Source organism: Hippoglossus stenolepis, chromosome 23 (genome assembly GCF_022539355.2).
Source record: "Hippoglossus stenolepis isolate QCI-W04-F060 chromosome 23, HSTE1.2, whole genome shotgun sequence".
Lineage (NCBI taxonomy): Eukaryota > Metazoa > Chordata > Actinopteri > Pleuronectiformes > Pleuronectidae > Hippoglossus > Hippoglossus stenolepis.
The window spans coordinates 2,622,995-2,648,452 of NC_061505.1; the positions used below are offsets into that span (position 1 = coordinate 2,622,995).

General features: G+C 45.4%; 3 protein-coding genes across 4 annotated transcripts; 2 read left to right on the forward strand and 1 right to left on the reverse strand.

The window, feature by feature from the left end:
- The first annotated feature begins 1,074 nt into the window (after nucleotides 1-1,074).
- On the forward strand, nucleotides 1,075-3,592 carry LOC118102974. The gene is made up of 3 exons (XM_035149617.2): nucleotides 1,075-1,301; nucleotides 2,118-2,456; nucleotides 2,859-3,592. Exons 2-3 carry the CDS (start codon nucleotides 2,142-2,144, stop codon nucleotides 3,408-3,410), a joined length of 867 nt encoding a protein of 288 aa, XP_035005508.2. The 5' UTR covers nucleotides 1,075-1,301; nucleotides 2,118-2,141; the 3' UTR covers nucleotides 3,411-3,592.
- A 9,270-nt stretch (nucleotides 3,593-12,862) lies between these two features.
- tmem185 (transmembrane protein 185) lies at nucleotides 12,863-16,987 on the forward strand. Its single transcript, XM_035149320.2, has 7 exons — nucleotides 12,863-13,087; nucleotides 13,907-14,083; nucleotides 14,247-14,454; nucleotides 14,598-14,681; nucleotides 14,775-14,951; nucleotides 15,301-15,424; nucleotides 15,713-16,987. The coding sequence occupies exons 1-7, from the start codon at nucleotides 13,050-13,052 to the stop codon at nucleotides 15,961-15,963; spliced, it is 1,059 nt and encodes a 352-aa protein (XP_035005211.2). The 5' UTR covers nucleotides 12,863-13,049; the 3' UTR covers nucleotides 15,964-16,987.
- A 1,909-nt stretch (nucleotides 16,988-18,896) lies between these two features.
- mus81 (MUS81 structure-specific endonuclease subunit) lies at nucleotides 18,897-23,978 on the reverse strand. 2 transcript variants are annotated; one of them, XM_035148176.2, is made up of 17 exons: nucleotides 23,913-23,978; nucleotides 23,550-23,703; nucleotides 22,835-22,964; nucleotides 22,421-22,506; nucleotides 22,180-22,311; nucleotides 22,008-22,088; nucleotides 21,811-21,899; nucleotides 21,485-21,673; nucleotides 21,249-21,401; nucleotides 21,026-21,153; nucleotides 20,739-20,851; nucleotides 20,447-20,566; nucleotides 20,202-20,297; nucleotides 19,978-20,103; nucleotides 19,628-19,731; nucleotides 19,454-19,537; nucleotides 18,897-19,176 (listed from the first exon to the last, which is right to left on the reverse strand). In XM_035148176.2, exons 2-17 carry the CDS (start codon nucleotides 23,688-23,690, stop codon nucleotides 19,110-19,112), a joined length of 1,839 nt encoding a protein of 612 aa, XP_035004067.2. In that variant the 5' UTR covers nucleotides 23,691-23,703; nucleotides 23,913-23,978; the 3' UTR covers nucleotides 18,897-19,109. The 2 variants fall into 2 exon arrangements, with proteins under 2 accessions (XP_035004067.2, XP_035004068.2); XM_035148177.2 differs by having other exon boundaries at nucleotides 23,896-23,944.
- Nucleotides 23,979-25,458: the final 1,480 nt, after the last annotated feature.

The window sequence follows — 25,458 nt, forward strand, 5'->3', positions numbered from 1 at the left end:
TTTGCTGGTGGTGTGCGATGATTTATTCATTTCTAAACCACAGCTACTACACCTGCTGGTTATTTGTTCTTCTCTCATGCAGTCAGAGCTCAGCCCCTTCCTCCTCCTCCTCCTCCTCCTCTCATGTCTCTGCCCAGGCTGGCCTGTACCATCCTGCTGATCGTCCTTTACACCGCGATGCTCATAGTGGCTGTGAAAGTTTACACAATGTGGGCTAAAGGTAGGAGTTCCTGAAATTAGTTCAGATTTTTCCCCAAAAGTGAAATAAAAATCCCTGATTATTACTTTTCTTCTCGTCCTGCAGCTCGAGCTGAAGCAAAGAGAGCCTCTGAACGTCTGTCCTCCGATTGATCAGACCTGTTTGCTGCTGATGAAGAAGAAAACATCACATATGAGGATCAACATTTCTAATAATGAACCAAACACCTCGATAAAAACTATATTTTTTATTTATTTTGTGTAAACTCTGCTGTCGAAGTTGAAACACAAGAAAAGCAGAAATCAGCAGCTTTCTGTGTTTCTGTCTGTTTTCGACGAGTGGGAATGAAAGAGGAAACATTCTCAATAATCACAGTCACTGAAACATCAGACTCAATTTAATCAAGCGGCTGTTTTAAGATAAAAAGTTGAATGGTCTTGTGCAGCTTTCAAATCTTGTTTTTTTCCTGTGATTTGGTCTGTGACCCTTTGCTGTGACAGGTTGACCAGACACAAAATAGACATACGACCATTCCGTCTGCCTGGAAATAATGTGTCACATTCACTCAAATATAATTCTCTGAATTCATGCAGTATCTGACTTCCAGGCATCTACTCTCATTTCTCTTATTTTCCCCCGTGACTCCGATTGACCCCAGGATAACATTTCACATTCGAGGTCTTGCAGTCGAGCTCTCAGATTCCCAACTATCCCTCGGCTGTGTGTCACCTTGCAGCCGAGTTTATCGGTGACGTTTGCAGACAAAGTTTGCAGACGATGAAAGAAACACAAGGTGTGTGTGTGTGTGTGTGTGTGTGTGTGTGTGTGTGTGTGTGTGTGTGTGTGTGTGTGTGTGTGTGTGTGTGTGTGTGTGTGTGTGTGTGTGTGTGTGTGTGTGTGTGTGAACCTCAGTGTTGCTGGGATCTGGATACAGAAATGTTAAATGAAGAGGTAACTTACTGATGAAAGGAACACGCCCACTTTCATACATGGCTGAAATATATAAAAATGAGACTTCCTCCTTCAGCTCTGTTGATCTTTGATCTTGTTTCCACTGCTGTGTGAACAGAAGATCACTGACTTTCAGGAAATCTGAGCCGTGGTAAGTGTCTGTGAGTTTTCTCTCCTGTTTGTGCATCTTTTATTTGCATTTGTAATTTAAGTGACCACAAATGTGTGGAAATTAAATAACAGCACAGCTAATTTTATTCTGCACTTAACAAGTTTATATATGATATGATTTAAATGTATTTATTCACAAATACATACACATACATCTCTGAACTCTGTATTCATTTATTTTGATATTTACACATACATTTTGAATAACATCTCGTTTCAAATGTGTATGTTGATGTCGTGCATTATACATTATATACGTTGGATATATTTAACACTAGAACATGACAGTCTCCTCATTAAACCACTTTTAAATTCGCTTGGTCGACAGTTTTATTTGGATTAGCGCAAAGTTTCACACACTCATAAATGTTTGTCCACTAAATTTGCCAGATTTCTTTCACCATGATCCATTTATTATATTATAAATGTTGATAAAAGACCTATCTCACAATGTTAAAGACAGTGAAATAACAGATTCCTGGATACACCCCCTGTACTGGATCAACAGCAGAATGTAATGGGTTCTTCTCTGGCCCGTATCCCATCTTTAAACTAAGTTCCGTGGAAATCTGTCCAGTAGTTTTTATGTGAAAACAAACAAAGGGACACAGGTGAAAACATAATGTCTTTCACCTCGATACAAGAAAGGGATTCATACATCAACACGGTTTTAATCTTGTTATTTTTATTTGACATCATATGATCATATGATTTGTTTTAAATTTAACTGTAACTGCAGCATGAACGAACTGTAATGAACTGATGATTATTTTTGTGCTCTGCTCTGATGACGCAGCGTTCAGTGGGGGCATCGCTGAAGATGCCGTTCCTCCTGCCGCTCCTTGCCCTCCTCCTCCTGTCCGCCGCTCCCACAGTAACTAAAGTGGTGACATCGATATCGGACTGTGACGAATACTTTCTTCACCAAACTCCACCACAGATCGGGGGAATCTTGGAGGGAGGGAACATCCTGGACCAGAACAGATACAAGCCCATTTGCCAGACCTTGAATAACTTGAGAACATTTGTGACACTCTACGACACTACCAACAAGATCCCAGTGTTCTCTGCTTACAAGTACATTGGGAAACTAAACATAAAGAGACCTCAAAGCAGTTGGAAGATAGAACCACAGGTTTGTTTTTTGACAGAAAAGAAATTCTTATTATCTGTAATATTGTATCTGTGGGTGATTTCTACAAACTCACACAACATCCACATGCCGGCGGTTTAAGAATTAACTCCTGTTCAAGTTTCTGGCTCATTTCTGGGTTTTGCAGCCGATAGCACCTCAAAGCTAAAACTGTGGATATCATGGTTAATTCGCATTAAGGATGAATTCATCTGTTTACAGACTTTGGTTTTTTTTTACTTTGCAGAACAAAAACAACTAACTAACGTCTCCTTTAAATTGTATAATATTGACAGGATGTTCACATCGCATGTTTATTTTTGAAACGATATATCTTTGTGTTACCAAAAATGAATCTACTGCAATTCTACCCATGTCAGTAATATATCTTTTCATTTATTACAGCTTGAGAACATAAATTGGAATGCAAACATGAGGATGGAAGACAGAAGGAAGAGCTACATTCACCAGGCCATTAAGACTGATTACATTAACACCCGAGGATTCGACAAAGGGCATTTATTACCAAGCTCCTATGGTTTGAACGAAAATAACAAAATATCGACCTTTACCCTGACCAACATTGTTCCTCAAGTAGACTCATTTAATCAGGGAAGCTGGAAGAATATGGAGACCTGCGTTCGATGTGTCCTTGATAAATACTGCATCGACAACAATGACCAAACAGAAGGCTTTGTGGTGATCGGAGCACGGCCCAACAACAACAACAACCTCCTCAACAACAAGGTCAATATTCCCTCTATGCTCTGGTCAGCTTTCTGCTGCTACAGCAAGAGTCACAAGACGTGGTTAGCAGGGGCACACTGGGGTGACAACATTAAAATGGAGATCCAGTGCTTCAGACCAAGACCTTGGACGAGCTCCATCGAAAACTGGAAGAACAAGCAGAATCTAAAGCATTTCCAGGAACAAACTGTCCGCTCCACACCACTGTGACCCAGCTTTACCCTCATCTCGATAGAACGTGTAACTGCCCACCATCCATTTCAACTACCTCTGCTCCTCCCACAACTGCCTCTACCACTCCCGTTTCAACATCTGCATCTCTGCCTACCACATCTGGCTCACCCACTACCACATCTGGCCCTTTTACAACAACATCTCCTCCATTTAGTACCACAGTAACACCTCTTACTACCACATCTGGCCCTGTCAGTACCACATCTAGCCCCGTCAGTACAAGATCTAGCCCTCTTACTACCACATCTGGCCCTGTCAGTACCACATCTGGCCCTCTTACTACCACATCTGGCCCTGTCAGTACCACATCTGGCCCTCTTACTACCACATCTGGCCCTGTCAGTACAACATCTGGCCCTCTTACTACCACATCTGGCCCTGTCAGTACCACATCTAGCCCTCTTACTACCACATCTGGTCCTGTCAGTACCACATCTGGCCCTCTTACTACCACATCTGGCCCTGTCAGTACCACATCTAGCCCTCTTACTACCACATCTGGCCCTGTCAGTACCACATCTGGCCCTCTTACTACCACATCTGGCCCTGTCAGTACCACATCTGGCCCTCTTACTACCACATCTGGCCCTGTCAGTACCACATCTAGCCCTCTTACTACCACATCTGGCCCTGTCAGTACCACATCTAGCCCTCTTACTACCACATCTGGCCCTGTCAGTACAACATCTGGCCCTCTTACTACCACATCTGGCCCTGTCAGTACCACATCTAGCCCCGTCAGTACAAGATCTAGCCCTCTTACTACCACATCTGGCCCTCTTACTACCACATCTGGCCCTGTCAGTACCACATCTAGCCCTCTTACTACCACATCTGGCCCTGTCAGTACAACATCTGGCCCTCTTACTACCACATCTGGCCCTGTCAGTACCACATCTGGCCCTCTTACTACCACATCTGGCCCTGTCAGTACAACATCTGGCCCTCTTACTACCACATCTGGCCCTGTCAGTACCACATCTAGCCCTCTTACTACCACATCTGGCCCTGTCAGTACAACATCTGGCCCTCTTACTACCACATCTGGCCCTGTCAGTACCACATCTAGCCCTCTTACTACCACATCTGGCCCTGTCAGTACCACATCTGGCCCTCTTACTACCACATCTGGCCCTGTCAGTACCACATCTGGCCCTCTTACTACCACATCTGGTCCTGTCAGTACCACATCTAGCCCTCTTACTACCACATCTGGCCCTGTCAGTACCACATCTAGCCCTCTTACTACCACATCTGGCCCTGTCAGTACCACATCTGGCCCTCTTACTACCACATCTGGCCCTGTCAGTACCACATCTAGCCCTCTTACTACCACATCTGGCCCTGTCAGTACCACATCTGGCCCTCTTACTACCACATCTGGCCCTGTCAGTACCACATCTGGCCCTGTCAGTACAACATCTGGCCCTCTTACTACCACATCTGGCCCTGTCAGTACCACATCTAGCCCTCTCACTACCACATCTGGCCCTGTCAGTACAACATCTGGCCCTCTTACTACCACATCTGGTCCTGTCAGTACCACATCTAGCCCTCTTACTACCACATCTGGCCCTGTCAGTACAACATCTGGCCCTCTTACTACCACATCTGGTCCTGTCAGTACCACATCTAGCCCTCTTACTACCACAACTGGCCCTGTCAGTACAACATCTGGCCCTCTTACTACCACATCTGGCCCTGTCAGTACCACATCTAGCCCTCCTACTACCACATCTGGCCCTGTCAGTACCACATCTGGCCCTCTTACTACCACATCTGGCCCTGTCAGTACCACATCTAGCCCTCTTACTACCACATCTGGCCCTGTCAGTACAACATCTGGCCCTCTTACTACCACATCTGGCCCTGTCAGTACCACATCTGGCCCTGTCAGTACCACATCTGGCCCTGTCAGTACAACATCTGGCCCTGTCAGTACCACATCTGGCCCTCTTACTACCACATCTGGCCCTGTCAGTACAACATCTGGCCCTCTTACTACCACATCTGGCCCCGTCAGTCAACATCTGGCCCTCTTACTACCACATCTGGCCCTGTCAGTACCACATCTGGCCCTGTCAGTACCACATCTGGCCCTGTCAGTACAACATCTGGCCCTGTCAGTACCACATCTGGCCCTCTTACTACCACATCTGGCCCTGTCAGTACCACATCTAGCCCTCTTACTACCACATCTGGCCCTGTCAGTACAACATCTGGCCCTCTTACTACCACATCTGGCCCTGTCAGTACCACATCTGGCCCTGTCAGTACAACATCTGGCCCTCTTACTACCACATCTGGCCCTGTCAGTACCACATCTGGCCCTCTTACTACCACATCTGGCCCTGTCAGTACCACATCTGGCCCCGTCAGTACAAGATCTAGCCCTCTTACTACCACATCTGGCCCTGTCAGTGCCACATCTGGCCCTCTTACTACCACATCTGGCCCTGTCAGTACCACATCTGGCCCTCTTACTACCACATCTGGCCCCGTCAGTACCACATCTGGCCCTCTTACTACCACATCTGGCCCTGTCAGTACCACATCTGGCCCTGTCAGTACAACATCTAGCCCTCTTACTACCACATCTGGCCCTGTCAGTACCACATCTGGCCCTCTTACTACCACATCTGGCCCTGTCAGTACAACATCTAGCCCTCTTACTACCACATCTGGCCCTGTCAGTACAACATCTGGCCCTCTTACTAGCACATCTGGTCCTGTCAGTACCACATCTAGCCCTCTTACTACCACATCTGGCCCTGTCAGTACAACATCTGGCCCTCTTACTACCACATCTGGCCCTGTCAGTACAACATCTGGCCCTCTTACTACCACATCTGGCCCCGTCAGTACAAGATCTAGCCCTCTTACTACCACATCTGGCCCTGTCAGTACCACATCTGGCCCTCTTACTACACATCTGGCCCTGTCAGTACCACATCTGGCCCTCTTACTACCACATCTGGCCCGTCAGTCCACATCTGGCCCTCTTACTACCACATCTGGCCCTGTCAGTACCACATCTGGCCCTGTCAGTACAACATCTAGCCCTCTTACTACCACATCTGGCCCTGTCAGTACCACATCTGGCCCTCTTACTACCACATCTGGCCCTTTCAGTACAACATCTGGCCCTCTTACTACCACATCTGGCCCTGTCAGTACCACATCTAGCCCTCTTACTACCACATCTGGCCCTGTCAGTACAACATCTGGCCCTCTTACTAGCACATCTGGTCCTGTCAGTACCACATCTAGCCCTCTTACTACCACATCTGGCCCTGTCAGTACAACATCTGGCCCTCTTACTACCACATCTGGCCCTGTCAGTACCACATCTAGCCCTCCTACTTCCACATCTGGCCCTGTCAGTACCACATCTGGCCCTCTTACTACCACATCTGGCCCTGTCAGTACAACATCTGGCCCTCTTACTACCACATCTGGTCCTGTCAGTACCACATCTAGCCCTCTTACTACCACATCTGGCCCTGTCAGTACAACATCTGGCCACATCTGGCCCTGTCAGTACACATCTAGCCCTCTTACTACCACATCTGGCCCTGTCAGTACCACATCTGGCCCTGTCAGTACAACATCTGGCCCTCTTACTACCACATCTGGCCCTGTCAGTACCACATCTGGCCCTCTTACTACCACATCTGGCCCTGTCAGTACCACATCTGGCCCCGTCAGTACAAGATCTAGCCCTCTTACTACCACATCTGGCCCTGTCAGTGCCACATCTGGCCCTCTTACTACCACATCTGGCCCTGTCAGTACCACATCTGGCCCTCTTACTACCACATCTGGCCCCGTCAGTACCACATCTGGCCCTCTTACTACCACATCTGGCCCTGTCAGTACCACATCTGGCCCTGTCAGTACAACATCTAGCCCTCTTACTACCACATCTGGCCCTGTCAGTACCACATCTGGCCCTCTTACTACCACATCTGGCCCTGTCAGTACAACATCTAGCCCTCTTACTACCACATCTGGCCCTGTCAGTACAACATCTGGCCCTCTTACTAGCACATCTGGTCCTGTCAGTACCACATCTAGCCCTCTTACTACCACATCTGGCCCTGTCAGTACAACATCTGGCCCTCTTACTACCACATCTGGCCCTGTCAGTACAACATCTGGCCCTCTTACTACCACATCTGGCCCCGTCAGTACAAGATCTAGCTCTCTTACTACCACATCTGGCCCTGTCAGTACCACATCTGGCCCTCTTACTACCACATCTGGCCCTGTCAGTACCACATCTGGCCCTCTTACTACCACATCTGGCCCCGTCAGTACCACATCTGGCCCTCTTACTACCACATCTGGCCCTGTCAGTACCACATCTGGCCCTGTCAGTACCACATCTAGCCCTCTTACTACCACATCTGGCCCTGTCAGTACCACATCTGGCCCTCTTACTACCACATCTGGCCCTGTCAGTACAACATCTGGCCCTCTTACTACCACATCTGGTCCTGTCAGTACCACATCTAGCCCTCTTACTACCACATCTGGCCCTGTCAGTACAACATCTGGCCCTCTTACTACCACATCTGGTCCTGTCAGTACCACATCTAGCCCTCTTACTACCACAACTGGCCCTGTCAGTACAACATCTGGCCCTCTTACTACCACATCTGGCCCTGTCAGTACCACATCTAGCCCTCCTACTACCACATCTGGCCCTGTCAGTACACATCTGGCCCTCTTACTACCACATCTGGCCCTGTCAGTACCACATCTAGCCCTCTTACTACCACATCTGGCCCTGTCAGTACAACATCTGGCCCTCTTACTACCACATCTGGCCCTGTCAGTACCACATCTGGCCCTGTCAGTACCACATCTGGCCCTGTCAGTACCACATCTGGCCCTGTCAGTACCACATCTGGCCCTCTTACTACCACATCTGGCCCTGTCAGTACCACATCTAGCCCTCTTACTACCACATCTGGCCCTGTCAGTACAACATCTGGCCCTCTTACTACCACATCTGGCCCTGTCAGTACCACATCTGGCCCTGTCAGTACAACATCTGGCCCTCTTACTACCACATCTGGCCCTGTCAGTACCACATCTGGCCCTCTTACTACCACATCTGGCCCTGTCAGTACCACATCTGGCCCGTCAGTACAAGATCTAGCCTCTTACTACCACATCTGGCCCTGTCAGTGCCACATCTGGCCCTCTTACTACCACATCTGGCCCTGTCAGTACCACATCTGGCCCTCTTACTACCACATCTGGCCCCGTCAGTACCACATCTGGCCCTCTTACTACCACATCTGGCCCTGTCAGTACCACATCTGGCCCTGTCAGTACAACATCTAGCCCTCTTACTACCACATCTGGCCCTGTCAGTACCACATCTGGCCCTCTTACTACCACATCTGGCCCTGTCAGTACAACATCTAGCCCTCTTACTACCACATCTGGCCCTGTCAGTACAACATCTGGCCCTCTTACTAGCACATCTGGTCCTGTCAGTACCACATCTAGCCCTCTTACTACCACATCTGGCCCTGTCAGTACAACATCTGGCCCTCTTACTACCACATCTGGCCCTGTCAGTACAACATCTGGCCCTCTTACTACCACATCTGGCCCCGTCAGTACCAGATCTAGCCCTCTTACTACCACATCTGGCCCTGTCAGTACCACATCTGGCCCTCTTACTACCACATCTGGCCCTGTCAGTACCACATCTGGCCCTCTTACTACCACATCTGGCCCCGTCAGTACCACATCTGGCCCTCTTACTACCACATCTGGCCCTGTCAGTACCACATCTGGCCCTGTCAGTACAACATCTAGCCCTCTTACTACCACATCTGGCCCTGTCAGTACCACATCTGGCCCTCTTACTACCACATCTGGCCCTTTCAGTACAACATCTGGCCCTCTTACTACCACATCTGGCCCTGTCAGTACCACATCTAGCCCTCTTACTACCACATCTGGCCCTGTCAGTACAACATCTGGCCCTCTTACTAGCACATCTGGTCCTGTCAGTACCACATCTAGCCCTCTTACTACCACATCTGGCCCTGTCAGTACAACATCTGGCCCTCTTACTACCACATCTGGCCCTGTCAGTACCACATCTAGCCCTCCTACTTCCACATCTGGCCCTGTCAGTACCACATCTGGCCCTCTTACTACCACATCTGGCCCTGTCAGTACAACATCTGGCCCTCTTACTACCACATCTGGTCCTGTCAGTACCACATCTGGCCCTCTTACTACCACATCTGGCCGTGTCAGTACCACATCTAGCCCTCTTACTACCACATCTGGCCGTGTCAGTACCACATCTGGCTCTCTTACTACCACATCTGGCCCTGTCAGTACCACATCTGGTCCTGTCAGTACCACATTTAGCCCTCTTACTACCACATCTGGCCCTGTCAGTACCACATCTGGCCCTCTTACTACCACATCTGGCCCTGTCAGTACAACATCTAGCCCTCTTACTACCACATCTGGCCCTGTCAGTACCACATCTGGCCCTCTTACTACCACATCTGGCCCTGTCAGTACCACATTTGGCCCTCTTACTACCACATCTGGCCCTGTCAGTACCACATCTGGCCCTCTTACTACCACATCTGGCCCTGTCAGTACAACATCTAGCCCTCTTACTACCACATCTGGCCCTGTCAGTACCACATCTGGCCCTCTTACTACCACATCTGGCCCTGTCAGTACCACATCTGGCCCTCTTACTACCACATCTGGCCCTCTTACTACCACATCTGTCCCTGTCAGTACCACATCTGGGACTTTTACTTCCACACCTCCCAGTACAACATCGCGCCCTCCCACAACAACAACTGGCCATGTTGCTACGACAACCAGTACTCCCTCAACTACTGCTCCAGCCACTCCGAGCACCAGTAAACCTGCAACTACAGAAACACCAGCAACAACTATTCTTCAAACAACCACTCTCCCTCTGACCACAACATCTTTTTCTAAAACTACAAAACCCCAAACTACCACCATTCATCCAACCACCAGAGCGTCTACAACAACCACCAAAACGACTACTGCCACAACCTCTACCACAAAAGTCACCACTACAACCACCAAAATCACCACCACAACAAAGAAGAGAAAGGAAGATGAAAACGACAAAGACAGGGAGAACGGGAGAAATGACGGATCCTCAGGAGGAGATATAGTACCAGCATTACCTATTCCAGGTGCTGGTTTGGGAGCTGGTTTATTAAATGCAATAGGAAGTGCTCTTTCAGGAATCGCAGGGACATTTTTGACATTATTCGGATTAGGAAACTTAGTAGGAAACCTTATCCCTCCAATCACACCACTTCGTGTTGGTCCAGAAACTGCGACTACTCCTCGTCCAAACAATGTACGTCCTGATGCCCCAACTTTTCCCAAACCTCCTACCGCCACTTTTATGCCTGTTATTACTTCTGCAATTCCACCCAAGGTTGTTTCTACTGTTCCTCATGTGACTGTTCCTGTTGCTGATATCACCTCCACAGCTCCTCTTGGCAATAACCCCACTCCCACAACACATCCCCGCAAAACCACCACCATCCCAGCGAAAGCCATCACTCTTCGTCCATCAACTAGAACAGAACAATCACCATCCCAATCCACATCAGTCTATGCCAACTCTGCTGTGGCAACTCAGACAGCTGCCATTTCTGAGGAAAGCACGTCTTCTAAACCTTCTTCAACTACAGCTATGCATATTGCCACCAGCACTTTAAGTTCTACAACCTCACCTGGAACTTCATCTACATCTGGCCCTGTTACTTCCACATCTGCCCATGTCAGCACCACCTCTGGCCTAGTCAGTTCTACATCTGGCCCTCTTACTACCACATCTGGCCCTGTCAGTACAACATCTGGCCCTGCTACTACCACATCTGGCCATGTCAGCACCACCTCTGGCCTAGTCAGTTCTACATCTGGCCCTCTTACTACCACATCTGGCCCTGTCAGTACAACTAGTCAGTTCTAATCTGGCCCTGCTACTACCACATCTGGCCATGTCAGCACCACCTCTGGCCTTTTTACAACCACACCTTCCAATGGCAGTACTGTCCCTTCAAACTCATCGGATCCTCAGCTTACACCGACAACAGCCACCACCAACCTTGCAGAAATGTCCACCACGCCATTAACTTCTCCGGCTTCTCCAAACAGTTTGTCTTTTTCTTCAAGCACCACCGGGGATCTTTCAAACACCACCCCTCCTTTTCCTCACAGCTTGTCTCCTAATCAAACCAGCATATTTGCATTTGAGACCTCGAATTCTCCGTCTTCTCCCTCAGCTCCACCTCAATCCTCAAAGGCTCCTTTTCCTCCTTCAAATTCCTCCATCCTGTGTCCTCCTCTTGAACAAATCTCTATTTTGCACCATCACCAGAATGTCCTTGCCTACTACCAATACCAGCTAAACCAATACGAGCTAAACCAATTCCAGAGTAACAACTAGCAAGAGTTTTGGGCTCAAATATATAAAAAAAACATCATTACCCCAATCAAGCAGTGATGGAACAACGACTACTAGCTTTTCTATGTTACTAACATACAAGAGAAACTTACCTTTTTCTCCTGTTCCATTTGATTACTGGAGTTTTAACATTGTTGTGATGTGTATCTTAAGAATAGTATGAGAATGCATTCTTTGCAGCATCCTGTGTTTTTTCCATGCAGCTCATATTACTCTAAACCAACCTTTAAATGCAATATTATTCTGCTCTCTGATATTTTTGTAATTTTTCAGTTTTTGGCTTGTTAATGTAACTTTAATTTTCATTAAAGACTGTGACTATATTAAATCTAAGGCTCCAACCGGCATCTTTCTTCTGTGGAAGTCTCACTTTTTGCTCAGGAAGGTATTTTGCAGCCTCTATAGTCTCTTATGTCTTTTTTTATTTTACAATCAATAACTAGAAAAAATATTCTATATCTTACCAAAATAATTGAATACATAGGCTTTTGAAAAAGTAAATGACATATAGTCTAATTTACTTCAAAATCCCCTGGTTTACAGGATAGATCAAATGTATAATTTTGTATGAGACTCGTTTGGTTTTGTGGGTTTGAGGCGTGATACAATTCAACCAAAACAAGAAAATAAAAATAAATGATCATCTGTCATCATCGACGTTTAAAAGGAAAATTATAGTTTCTTTATTTAAAATAACAAATATCAGAATAACAGACGTTAAAAGTGACAAAACATGTCCCACGTTACCTGGGAAATAGTGAATCTATACAATAAACCCAGTAAATCTAGAGAGAAGCTGGTGAACAGGATCAATTAAACCTTTTGAATCATTCAACTATCTCCTTATTTCTTAATAAACTCATAAATGACCCTTCCCCCCCCCCCGGCGCTCGGGCTCGACGCGGGTTCGGCTTCTTCCGGCGGGATCACGTGACTTCCGAGGAGACGCCGAGCACGGAGTTAGCCTGCTAGCCAGTTAGCTAGCACCGGGCACCGAGCCCGTAATGGAAGCGAGGCAGAAGAGGCCGAACCACCGCCGCCCGTGCGATGTGTAGCCTGCGGGTCCGACGGGGAATCAACTAGCCAGCCGCGGTCACACCATGAATCTGAGGGGGCTGTTTCAGGACTTCAATCCCAGGTAGCGTTAGCCGCGACCTAGCACGCTGGCTAACTTAGCGACGTAGCATCGCGGCGGTGTTTTTGTTGCGCTGTCGTGCGAACAAACGCCGCGTTAACAACACACGTGCGCGTTTCGTACACGTCAACGTTAACACACACTTAAGATAACATCTAAGAAGGGCGAGTTAAAATGACTAGTTTGACCCAACTAGGCTAACAGGTTAGCTTAGCTTCAAACCCGTTGTTTTGCTACTTAAAACTAGCCTCACGTTAGCTGTCATTACTGATGGACTTCGTTTTATTGTCATTTATTGTGTTACTAGTTGTGTTTAATGTGTTTGTCTCGGTCAATACAAAGTGTGTGTGTTTACTAAATGTTACCGCAGCATTTGTCAGTTGCCATGATTTATAATAAGGTGACATCAGATTTAATTAGGTGGCACAAACAGCCTTATTATTATTATTAATATTGTATTTGAGTGTTAAAGTATTAATATGAATAGTGTTTGACATCAGTGATGGTTATAAATACAGTGTTGTTCAGAGATGGTGTTATTAGATGCTGCAGGACTGTGGCAGGTTAAATTAATAAAATCCTGAATAATTAAATTAAGAGTCTGTGAAGTGAATCCAGTGTCACTTCCGGTTTTAATGGTGAAGTCTGTCACCAAAGTCTTTTCCTGTCATTCTCCAGAGAATCCAAATATGTCCTTATTTTATGTTTTCTTTGATTGTGGAAGAACGTTTCCCACCACGTTCCATAACTGTCAAAACAGTGGGAATTATTTTCCCCAAGTGAATCAATTTTTACAATGTCCCCGTCTTTCCCCTGCTGCAGTAAGTTCCTGATTTACTCCTGCCTGCTGCTGTTCTCCGTGTTGCTGTCCCTGCGGCTGGATGGAGTCATCCAGTGGAGCTACTGGGCTGTGTTCACCCCGATATGGCTGTGGAAGCTGCTGGTCATCTTCGGGGCCTCTGTGGGCACAGGCGTCTGGGCCCACAACCCTCAGTACAGGTAGACCTCGGTTGTTGTCTCGCATCATATTGATAATATATTTATTGTTTGTGTTGTTTGTGTGTGAACATGTCTGTTTATTTTCCTCTCTGAATCCTAAAAGTGTGCAAAGCGCCTCATTAGCATCACTGTGTAATAATGATTTGTGTGTGTGTTCCCTCAGAGCTGAAGGGGAGACGTGCGTGGAGTTTAAAGCCATGCTGATCGCAGTGGGGCTCCACGTCCTGTTGCTGATGTTCGAGGTGCTGGTGTGCGACCGCGTGGCCCGAGGATTTTACTTCTGGCTCATCGTCTTCATGCCGCTCTTCCTCGTGTCTCCCGTTTCTGTAGCAGCCTGCGTCTGGGGCTTCAGACACGACCGCTCTCTCGAGGTAACGAATCTGATATATACGTGAAGATGCATAGATGTCAATCAGAGATGTATCTGATTGACATCCCAGTCACGGGTTTGTGGTAAAATGTGAGGCAGTTGTGTGAGAAACAACATCAACCTCTCCCTCCTCCTCCTCCTCAGCTGGAGGTGTTGTGTTCAGTGAATATTCTCCAGTTCATCTTCATCGCTCTGAAGCTGGACAAGATCATCAACTGGCCGTGGCTGGTGAGAGACAAAGTTTATTTATTTTTCTCCACCAAATCGTCGCTTGTAATAATCGACCATCATCTTGTGTGTGTGTGTGTGTGTGTTGTGCAGGTGGTGTGCGTCCCGCTCTGGATCCTGATGTCCTTCCTGTGCCTTGTCGTCCTCTACTACATCATCTGGTCTGTCCTCTTCCTCCGCTCCATCGACATCATCGCCGAGCAACGGCGAACGCACATCACCATGGCGATCAGCTGGATGACCATTGTCGTGCCGCTTCTCACCTTCGAGGTGAGTTTCAAAAACCAATATTATTGTTCTGTGTTCATACATTTTTATAATAAAACATTAAAAAAGTAACCTGTTATTTGGTAAATTGTATTCCCTGTGGAAAGTTTTTTTGATTTATTTACACATTTGAAACATATTTGTTGCTTGAACAAAAATAGCATATTTTTCGATTCCCTTCCTAAAAGTGATACCGTGATTAAAAAACAACTAATTACCATAAAGATCGTAATAGACTGTAAACACAATATTTCTGTAACGTTATTATGATTTATTTGTATCATAAAACGTGTTTATTTTAGTCTTTCCTATTTGCTGCTTGCACAATTTAAATTCCGACGTGTCTCTGTAGATCCTCCTGGTGCACAAGCTGGACGGCCACAACAGCCTGAGCTATGTGTGTGTGTTCGTGCCTCTGTGGCTCTCGCTGCTCACGCTCATGGCCACCACCTTCGGCCAGAAGGGAGGGAACCACTGTGAGTATTTAAAGCCAGTAATGTGCTGTGTGACTGTGTTCTCGTCTGTTCAACTTTCTGCTGCTCCCGTCCTGCCTCAGTCGTGATTACAGCTTATTGTTTATTTTAGTCATTTTCAATCATTCTTCTATTATCAGTTCTGTCAACTAAAGATTATTTTAACTACAGATTTAATAATGTTTTGGTCGATATGTTGGTTAATAGACATTTTCAGCTCTGTAACTGTATCGTGCTCTTGTGGTCGGTTGTGGGTCATGATGTTTCTCTTCCGTCCTGATGTTCCTGCAGGGTGGTTTGGCATCCGCAAGGACTTCTGCCACTTCCTGTTGGAGCTCCTCCCCTTCCTGCGGGAGTACGGCAATGTGTCCTTTGACCTCCAGCGCAGTGACGACCCCGAGGCGGCAGAGGACCTGCCCGTCCCCGAGCCGCCGCCGAAGATTGCCCCCATGTTCCACAAGAAGACCGGCGTGGTGATCACGCAGAGCCCCGGGAAATACTTTGTCCCGCCTCCTAAACTCTGCATCGACATGCCCGACTAACCAGCGACTGCTGGACTTCATGTGTTTAACTCATGAAGCCAAAACAGCCGAGGACAACGCATTTGGTTTTATCCACAGTCCTGAAGTATTCTGTCTCCTCGCTGGAAAGGGTTCTGATTATTACTGGATCCTGTTCTTTTCTTTATTTTTTTTAAACAAGACGCCCCCTGTTGAACTCTGTCGAGGACGGAATCACAGAATCAAACTGTTTCTTCTTCCCGTGTTGTGTGGGAACTGACCACAGAAACATCTCGCACTCTGAGTGACTGACGTGAGGAGGAAGTGAATATTTGACTCGATGTGTCGGAGTCAACGATGACGCTCGTCGTGCTTTATGATTGGGACCAGTTGAGAGAGAGAGAGAGAGAAAGTGACTCTGGTTTGAAATTGGGATCAGTTTTACCCCTGTTGCTCCTGTTTTTACTGTAGGTGGAGAAAATGCTCCGATTCTTTTTCATGTCCGTCTTCGTCCTGCACTCGCATGTCCCCACGTACATTAAGAGAGGTGGTGTTCTTCCTTTTTACAGAGAAGGTGGATTGATAATCCTTCCAGTGGAAAAGATGGAGGATGATTTTTGTTCAGTGTGAAATGCAAATTTAAAAAAAAGAAGCTGATAATTCGCTCTAACATCGGCTAAAATATCCCGAATATCAGCGCTGCCATGGTGTTGACATCATTTAGAGACCGTTTTATATCATCAATTAACAAATTAAAACATGTATACTGCAGCCAGCCACTAGGGGGCAATCAGATGGATGTACTGTTCAACGAAGAAGGGATTACATCACGACCGATGACTCCTTAAATATACGCGACATTAACGTGTTGTTTTAAGACGGACCTGAAAAAGTCGGATTCTTTCCTTTTAAAAGACAAACAATGGAAATGGCACTTTGTTAATCTGTTCAGTTTTTGTATTCCTGTTTTTGTTGCGTAGGACAGAGGTTGTCAGGTTAGGGACCAGAGCAGAGGAGGCGTGGCCGAGTGTAAATAAACACACAACCAATATTGTCAAACACCCAATTGCTTCTGATTTCCTTTTCAAATTAGCAAGAGTCCGCACATGAGCTCACGACAGCGTTAGAGTTTCCCAGTAAGATCCTTCAGTGAATCCTGTCGCTGCCATAGAGACTCAGCTCCTGGACGTAGGATTCAATTGCAGAAGTTCGTGATTGTGTTCAGCGGCTGTGCTTTGTCAGGTTTTATTTCACGCTAGCCCACAAGGAGTCGCCAAAGCCAGACATATATACATCCCATAAATATCAGCTACAACAAGTGGAAACAAGGATTTTTACTGATTGAGTAGAGAGTGTAACTCCTGAGTGTGTGTGCACGTTGTCCGATTTCCTCACGATAAGAAAGCTAAAAACAATCCTCCCGTTTTTTATTTAGTTTGACCACCTGACAAACTTGTCTTCTTTTTTTCCCCAGGTACATTGATCAGATTTATTTATCGTGTTCCAAGTAAAACTTATGCAACTGCACAAACCAAACCTGGTTTTCTTCACCACACGTCAACACATTTATTTATTTTATAAATGAATGAAGTCATTATGTTACATCGGTTGGTTTGTACAATTCTTAAAGCCACGCTGTGTAACTTTTACTGAGGGACAGCGCCCTCTGCTGCCCCACGTGAGGATTAGTGGGAATGAAAGAGGAAACATTCTCCATGTTCACCGTCCCTGAACCAATCGAACTCAATTTAAAGTAGGAGACATGATGGTTTTTTTCAGTGTTTCTCTCAGATCAATGCACCGGTGAATCTAAACACTGGAACAGGTCACGTTCTTGAATTTATTCATAAACATCAAAAAGGTAAATAACAGCAATGTTTGCTCATTTTCTTAAATTACAAATTAATTTCTGACCTTTTTTCTTGTTTCCTTCTCTAATCACTTGTCCACTTGTTGTCAAGGAGGATGGAGATGACGATCAGCGGCAGCGGAGGCAGAGCGTCGTGGACAATCTCACGATGCAGGAGACGTGTTGGTCTGAGATCATTTCATGTCTCCTCGCCCTCATTTTATTGTTGCTTCTTTGGCTACGAGCTCGTTGATGCTTTCCAGCGACTATGACATTTTAATCGTGATTATTTCTAAGGTGAATCAATTGATTATTCATTGGTGAGAAATAAAATAGAGATGATCCAGAGTATTTGACCTCAAGCTGCTTTATGTTCACGCTAACGTTTCGTCCTTCAGGGAACATCCTGGAGAAAATGGCTCAAATGTCCACTGTGACCTCACTGAGTGTGTTTTGGCTGACTTGATCATGATTTTGAGTCTTGAATCCAAAATGTATTTTGCCTGTCTTCAAAACTGCACTGATCGGTGGAGACACAAACAGGGAGATGATTCTAGTTTGGTGAAGTGAAGTGTTGGGGTTGAATCTTCTGTTTGGCTCTTGTTCAGTTTTGTGGACACTTGAGAATTTGTGATCTTCTGACTCTTGTTAATGTGACTGATGAAGGAATTTACCCTCGTCGTGTTGATGGATTTATTTATTCTGGAACTTGTTTATAGACGCTATCGAGCGAAAAACAAATCTTTAGCGGCATCGGGAGCTTTGGGGAATTAAATGCATGTTCTCCACATGTTTAGGACAAAAAGATTACCAAGACTTTATTAAACATGACAAGGACATATCAAGTTTAATATTTTAAAGTTTAAACAAAATATATTCTGTAAATTAAGTTTTTATATTAGTAAACAAACCGATTAGTAATAAAACTTATTACAATATTATTCGGAAGGAACTTCATTATAGTAGCTATCAAGATATAAACACAGCTCTTTAGTGACATCTAGTGGCAGCTTTGGTTAATCAAAATGAGACGGTTTAACTGACCATATATAAATAGCTAATAAGCAGGAGAATCATTTACTAAAGATGATTCACTGACACTTGACTGACGAACAACAGACTAATGTTCAAAAATAAGAAACTTTATTGATCCAGTATCTACGAACATTTGTGAAATTCTTCATCAGGAACAATTTTATAGAAAATAAAATGTAGCAGCAACTTTAGAGCAAATCATGAACAGTTCAAGTCAATCTGATAAAGTTAGGACATCATGTGATCAGATTACAAGAGGTTTGAGTTTAGCTTCATCTGTGTGTGTGTGTGTGTGTGTGTGTGCTCATGACAGCGCTCCTTGTGTACAGTAGAGCTGATAAACGGTTTTGCTCAGAGCTGGACCCAGATTTCTGAAAAACAAAGGAGATGATGTTGATCGACCTTCTCGTAGCACGTTGGGTTTAAATAAAGTTTCATTAGTTCAAGTCCTTCAGAGTCTATAGCTGCACATGATCTCTGACACGGGACAATGTGCTTTTCTACCAAAAACAAAATGTATTTATAAAAAGCACCGTTCTGCTTTGCAAGAAAACGTTATTTAAAACCTGAACATATTCAGGACATTTAAACATTAACATCTCAAAAAAATGGAAATATAGAGAGATAAATAAAACTGCTTCCTCAAACCTTTTGAGTTTCCCGTATCGTATCGAAGAGAGAAGTTTCTCTTTCTCTGCTTCACTTGTACATCGTTCATAAGCCGTCAGGAGACTTGAGAGAGAGAAAGAGCAGCTTTGGTTTGATGGGACTCATCTAGATTGTTGTTTATTTATTAATAGTGGTGATATGTGTGTGCGCTACCTGTAGGGGGTGCTGTATATCTCCAGTATGGCTGCTGCCTTGTCTCCAGACAAACCGCTGATCTGCATCAACTGTCTGGCGAACACTTCTCTCACTGTCTGACACTGGAGGAACGAAAACATGGATTTATAACAACACTTTTTATGATTTTTTAAAATTTTTATTGAGGTGGCTGTGGCCCAGGAGGTAGAGCGGGTGGACCACAAAGCAAAAGGTCAGGTTTGAGCCCCGGCTACTCCGGACTGCAGATGGCTGTTCTGTCAGTTTGGGGCTGATTTGTGGATCTTGATGAAAGTGTTATTTTGTGCAGTTTGATTTAATTTAAGACAGATAGATAGACAGACACACACCTTGTTTTTGATCGCCCCGTGGTTGAACTCTGCAAATGAAATGAGAGAGCAGGACGGGCTCCCTCTCTCCTCGTCACCCGCTTCATCCCCCTCCAGCTCTCTGGAGCGACAGATCAACGTCCGGTCCTGAAACGAGGAGGACGTGAGGGAGTCAGTGCATCACAGACGTATTTACCAAGGCAGCGTTGGAACCACAGACTGTGAATAGACTGCGTGTCAGTTACCTGGTAGAGTTTAGTGAGGTACCGGGTCATGATGGTGAGGTAGGCCGCAGACTCCCTCACATCCTGGACTCTCTTCACGAAGAAACCATCCACCACCTGCAATGATTTTTAAAACTCTATTAACAATAACATACCAAAAATGTCACTTTACAATCAAGTGAGACAAAGAAAAGCAGCAAATCCTCAAGTTATTATTTATTAATTAATTAAAGAAATGAAAACATGATTCATTTTCTTTCGCTCACCTGAGTGTTGACGATCGCCTGCTGCAGCGTCGCCTCAGGTAAACTCAGGTGAGAGGCCGCAGTTCCACATTCCTCCACCAGGTAGATGGGCCTGCGAAGACCACACCTCTTCAGGCGGAACTGATGGAGAAAGAGAGAGGGAGTCAAATTATGGGTAAAGCTAGGAAGAGGAAAATAATTCCTCATAAAATAGAAAATCTTTAATCTTTATACTTGATGCTACAAGAGAAACGTGATCCATAAAATGATCTGTAGCTTTACTGACGAGGAAATTTACACGCGACCGACCGACCTTCTGTTCCCTGAAGCGTCCGTCGATGATGCTGCCACACAGGTCGTCCATCCTCTTCCTCTCGATGATGTAATCGAGCACCAGCTCTCTGCCGGCTGGAGCTCGCAACTGACCTGAGAGGAGACGGAAACCGTGACGGAAGTTCAGCTGAAGAGGTTCTATAGTCTGAGTTTGTGTCAAGATGCAGAAGAGACAGGAAGCAAAGAGAAAAGAAGGGAAGCGAAACAACTAGAATCATTCGAGAAGAGAAGTTAGAAGAGAAGAGTTTATCCACTTTTCTGCGTTACCTGGAACGGGTGCAACCTTCTCCCGAGCCACCCACAGGAAGTCTCCAACATTTAGTTTCCTGACATCGAAGCTCACTCCATTTCTCTGAAGCTCTTTGACCAGCTCCTGTTTCTTGTGGCTGCTGCCGCTGCACAAACAAAGGTCGTGAACGGATGAATATGCAGTTTGATATATGCAAATAAAAGTACGCACACATTCATTGCCACCACATAGATCTCTTACCCTGTAGTTTCAATGAAGTCAACACAGAGTATGATATCATAATTCCCAGGTAGAAGACATCCTCCATTCCGCTTCCTGCTGGTTTGTGAATCTAAACTCATCACGTCCACGTCTCCGTCTGACTGAGAGACGCAGGGCGGCCTCTCTGTGGGACTGTGAAGACAAAGTGATGTGTTTGGTTCCAGCTGGAAGACGAACACAACATGAAATCTTTAACCTCTTTAGCATCAACTCACTGTGTTCTGTCCTCTTTCTCCTCCTCCTCTTCTTCGTCACTACAAGTAAGATCCACAACCCCTGGAACATCTTCCTCCTCCTCCTCCTCCTCCCCTCTTTCACTCCTCGTCTCCACTCGGTCTTTAGCTCCTTCTTCCGCTGCCTCCAGTCGCTCGGCCAAAATCTGACCCTCGTCAGTCAGAGAAAACCTGAGACAGAAAACAACCGGCCATCACTGAAGTGTCCTGAAAAACAGGTCTTCATCATAATCAGGAGAATTTCCTCTTCCTGTTAATATTGTTGCGAACAAGCTGATTTTATTAACGTGTGTGTGTGTGTTGTGTACCTTGCAGGATTGTGGGTCTTGATCACCAGGTTCTTCTGGATCAGCGTGCTGACTGAGGACCAGGCCGTGTACTTGCTGCCCAGATCTGGCTACAGGTAGACACACACAACATGAAGAAGAGAATTAAGTCTGCATATTAGTTTATTTTGAAATGACGATCGTGACTCAGGATTATAGTGAAAAAGAAATTGACTTACGACGCTGAAGGACTTATCACAGAGAAGCTGGGCCTCGGCTTGCAGCTCCAGTTTAAACATGTAACCTTTACTTCCCGGGATCTGGAGAGAAAGATGATGATAATGAGACAAAACGAGGACACGGTGAAATACGTGTTCATGTGTGTGAAATGTCTAAAAGGGAAAGTTGTACCTGTGACTGTCTGTAAAGTGTGAGGAGAACAGCATGACCCCCGGACCTCTTCTGAGGGACATACTCCCTCTTCTTCCTCCCTCCTCCTCCTCCTCCTCCTTTATCCTTCCCTTTATCCCCGGCAGCATTCTTCTATAAAGAAAGACGGATCACAAAGAAAAATCTGGATCTAGTGGATTTAAATGTGGCGTCATAAGGAGACTGTTGGGCCTCGGTGGAGATATGAGGTCCTGCTTGTTACCTTTGTGGACGGAGCCATGTTGTTGTTGTCTGGTCTGCCAGGAGGGGGCGCCCCTTTAGGCAGAGAATGAATTGGAGCGTTTGGACCTGGAGCAGAGATTTAAAAGAAAAGTGAAGACCGAGGAAATGGAAAAGCTGCACACGTTGTTTCTTCAGTAGAGAGGAGGTGCACGCTGCGGTTTACTGAACTCTTCTGTCATCTGGTTTTCTGCTGCTTTGAATACAATATGTATAAAATGTGAGAAAAACTAGTTTCACAATCTCTCATTCAGCCCATTCAGGCTTCAATCTACTTCCTTTGAATTCTCTCCCTATTTCTCTTCACTGTGTGATCATGAGGTCATTTGTTTTTTTGGTAACATGGTAATTAAGATCACAGTGTTCGGTTACTTCATCCTTTTCATGTGCTTCTCACCGTTCTCTCTCAAGTATCGTTGTAGTTTCTCATCCAGTATTTTGCAGATCCCGTCTCCAAAGTTCTGGAGGATCTTCGCCTCTTTGGCGTTTTGCAGCGGCAGAGGATATTTGTTCAGGGAGCTGATGGCCTGATTTAAAAAACATGCACACAAAATATTTATTATCATTTAATGACAATTTCTTACAGTCATGTATGTGAACACTGAAAACAAATCAGCTCCTCCTTTTCATGTCAATTGAGTTATGATTGTTTTTGAATGATTACAGTGTTTGATATCAACATTAGTGGAAGCTCCTGATCTGTATGAATATAAATATATAAAGAAAGTGGTGTTGGATGTTTTGAGGGATCGATGAAAGGCGACTGTTTGTAAAACCATTTGAATTCAGGACGGTGGCGTCAGTAACATGTTCTCAGACTTTCTCAGTTGTTCACGTGAATTTTGAGAATCAGAATCTGGGTTTATTGCCAGAAATGGGTTTACACGTACAAGACATTTGCTGTGTTGTGTTTGTGCAAGTGTAAATATCAAAAATATATAGAATATAGGAAACTAAATTAAATACATAAATGTTGTAAGCAGCAGGGAATGAAGTGTGCAAAGTACAGTGAGTCTGTTACTGTCCACAGGAAGTTAAAGTGCTCTCAGTTCGCAGGTTGTTGCACGATGTGAACGCACAACAACACAACACAGGGGACTGGTCCTGTTCACCTTCTGGTAGCAGAACTGGATCTTCTGTCCTTTCTCCTTCGCCTCGTCCCGCAGCTCCGTGAGCCACCGGAGGAACAGCGGGTTGGGGCAGGAGGGCAGGCCGCGTTTCCGACCCTGCCTGACCGGCTCCGGAGCTGGCATCCCCCCCCTGCACCTGACGGACACATCACCATGAACTCCCCTGAGCCACTTCGGCTAACAGCAGCTAACACAAGCTAACAGCAGCTAACGTTAGCAGCCTCCAGTTAGCAACAAGGCGGTGAGTTTAAAACTAGTGAACAACACGTGCGGAAGGTTTAAAAAAAAAATAATAAGAAGAAAACAAAGAAATACAAAGTGTGTGTACCTGGAAACTCCGCTCACCTTTGACCTTTTAGCCGCTGCTGCTGCTGGCGCCTGCTTTTCAAAACAAACCCTGCACTTCCGGGTTGAGGCGGGGTCACATGGCCGGAAGCGGAAGTCAGCGCAAGGGACGCCATGAAACTGAATTAGTGATAAAAAGTTGATAAAAACAAACAAATCAATAGAAAGTTAGTTTTTAAACAAATTAATGAATAAAAAAACTGAATGAAGTTTAATATTTTTAATTAACATACATTTTTGCCCAGTTTGAATAAATATAGCTTTATGACTTTATTTACAGGACAATAAAACCCATAATAATGTCTTCATCTAGCAATTTGTTTGATTCTAATCTCTAGTCGATTTATTATTTGGTATAGGCTTCATAATATCACTGTGAAAAAATCTTTCATATCTATATAATATGAGCAAAAGCAGAAAAACCTCACATTTCACAAAACAGACCCACAACATGTAACAGGTTTTGCTTGATAAAACAATAATTCATCCTTAGTGGGACCATGAATGTCTGTTCAAACTTTAATGATGATCCATCCAGATGTTGCCAAAACATCTCAGATACGAGCGCTGTGCTTTTGTACATAAGAGACTGTGCATCCGTGATTGGTCCATGTCTCATTCACTAACATGGAGGAGGCAGGGTTTGTGACCTATGCTGCAGCCAGCCACCAGGGGGCGTTTGAGATCAATTTGCTTCACTTTCGCAACTAAAAAGAAGGATTAAAAAAAACCCATGTGGCCTTAAGATGTCAAAACATCAATATAACAGAGAACTGAGTAACTGAGTGTGAAATTGACCTTCGCCCACTGACTTCACAAACCGTTATGTGGTTGTCACCTGAAGCCGATCCCAGGTTTCCTCGGGCTGAAGGGAGTTTGCAGGAATCTTCCGACAAGACCGGACAGACACCAGGAATCCGACCTCACCCTCCCAGCTACCTCCTCTCCCTCTCTCTCTCTCCCGCCCCCTCTCTCTCTCTGTCTCTCTTCCAGAACACACTCCAGAGCTTGGGGGTAAAATAAGCAGCGTAATTAGTGCGTAACAGTAAAACCATCGTTTTGTGCACTGAAGAGATTTGTTATCGTATTCTTATTCTTAAAGCTGCAGCTGATTCAAGACGCTGCAGCTCGAGTGGATCACATCCCTGCTGAGATCTTTTTAAACGCTTTGTGTTGTCTTGTGTTGCTTTTACAATTTGTCCTGATGCCTTTTGCATTTTATGTAATGCACTTTGAAATGCCTTGTTGAAACCACCTCTACAAATAAACTCGCCTTGCCTGTTCTGTTGTACTGAAGTGAAACCAGGTGGCTGACAACGCCTTAAAAAACGTGAAACAACGCTGTGATGACGGACTCTTCGTGTGTCGTTCATACAGGAAACAAAAAAAAAACCAAAAGGTATTTCTACACCATAAGTACCTGGATTAAATATGATGTGAAAACTCACTTCTGCCTTCAGCAACATTTCTCTGTCATGACTTAGTTGCTATTCTAAACAGTGGTGGGACGTGACAAAGTATATTTAGTTTGTTGTTGTACTTGAGT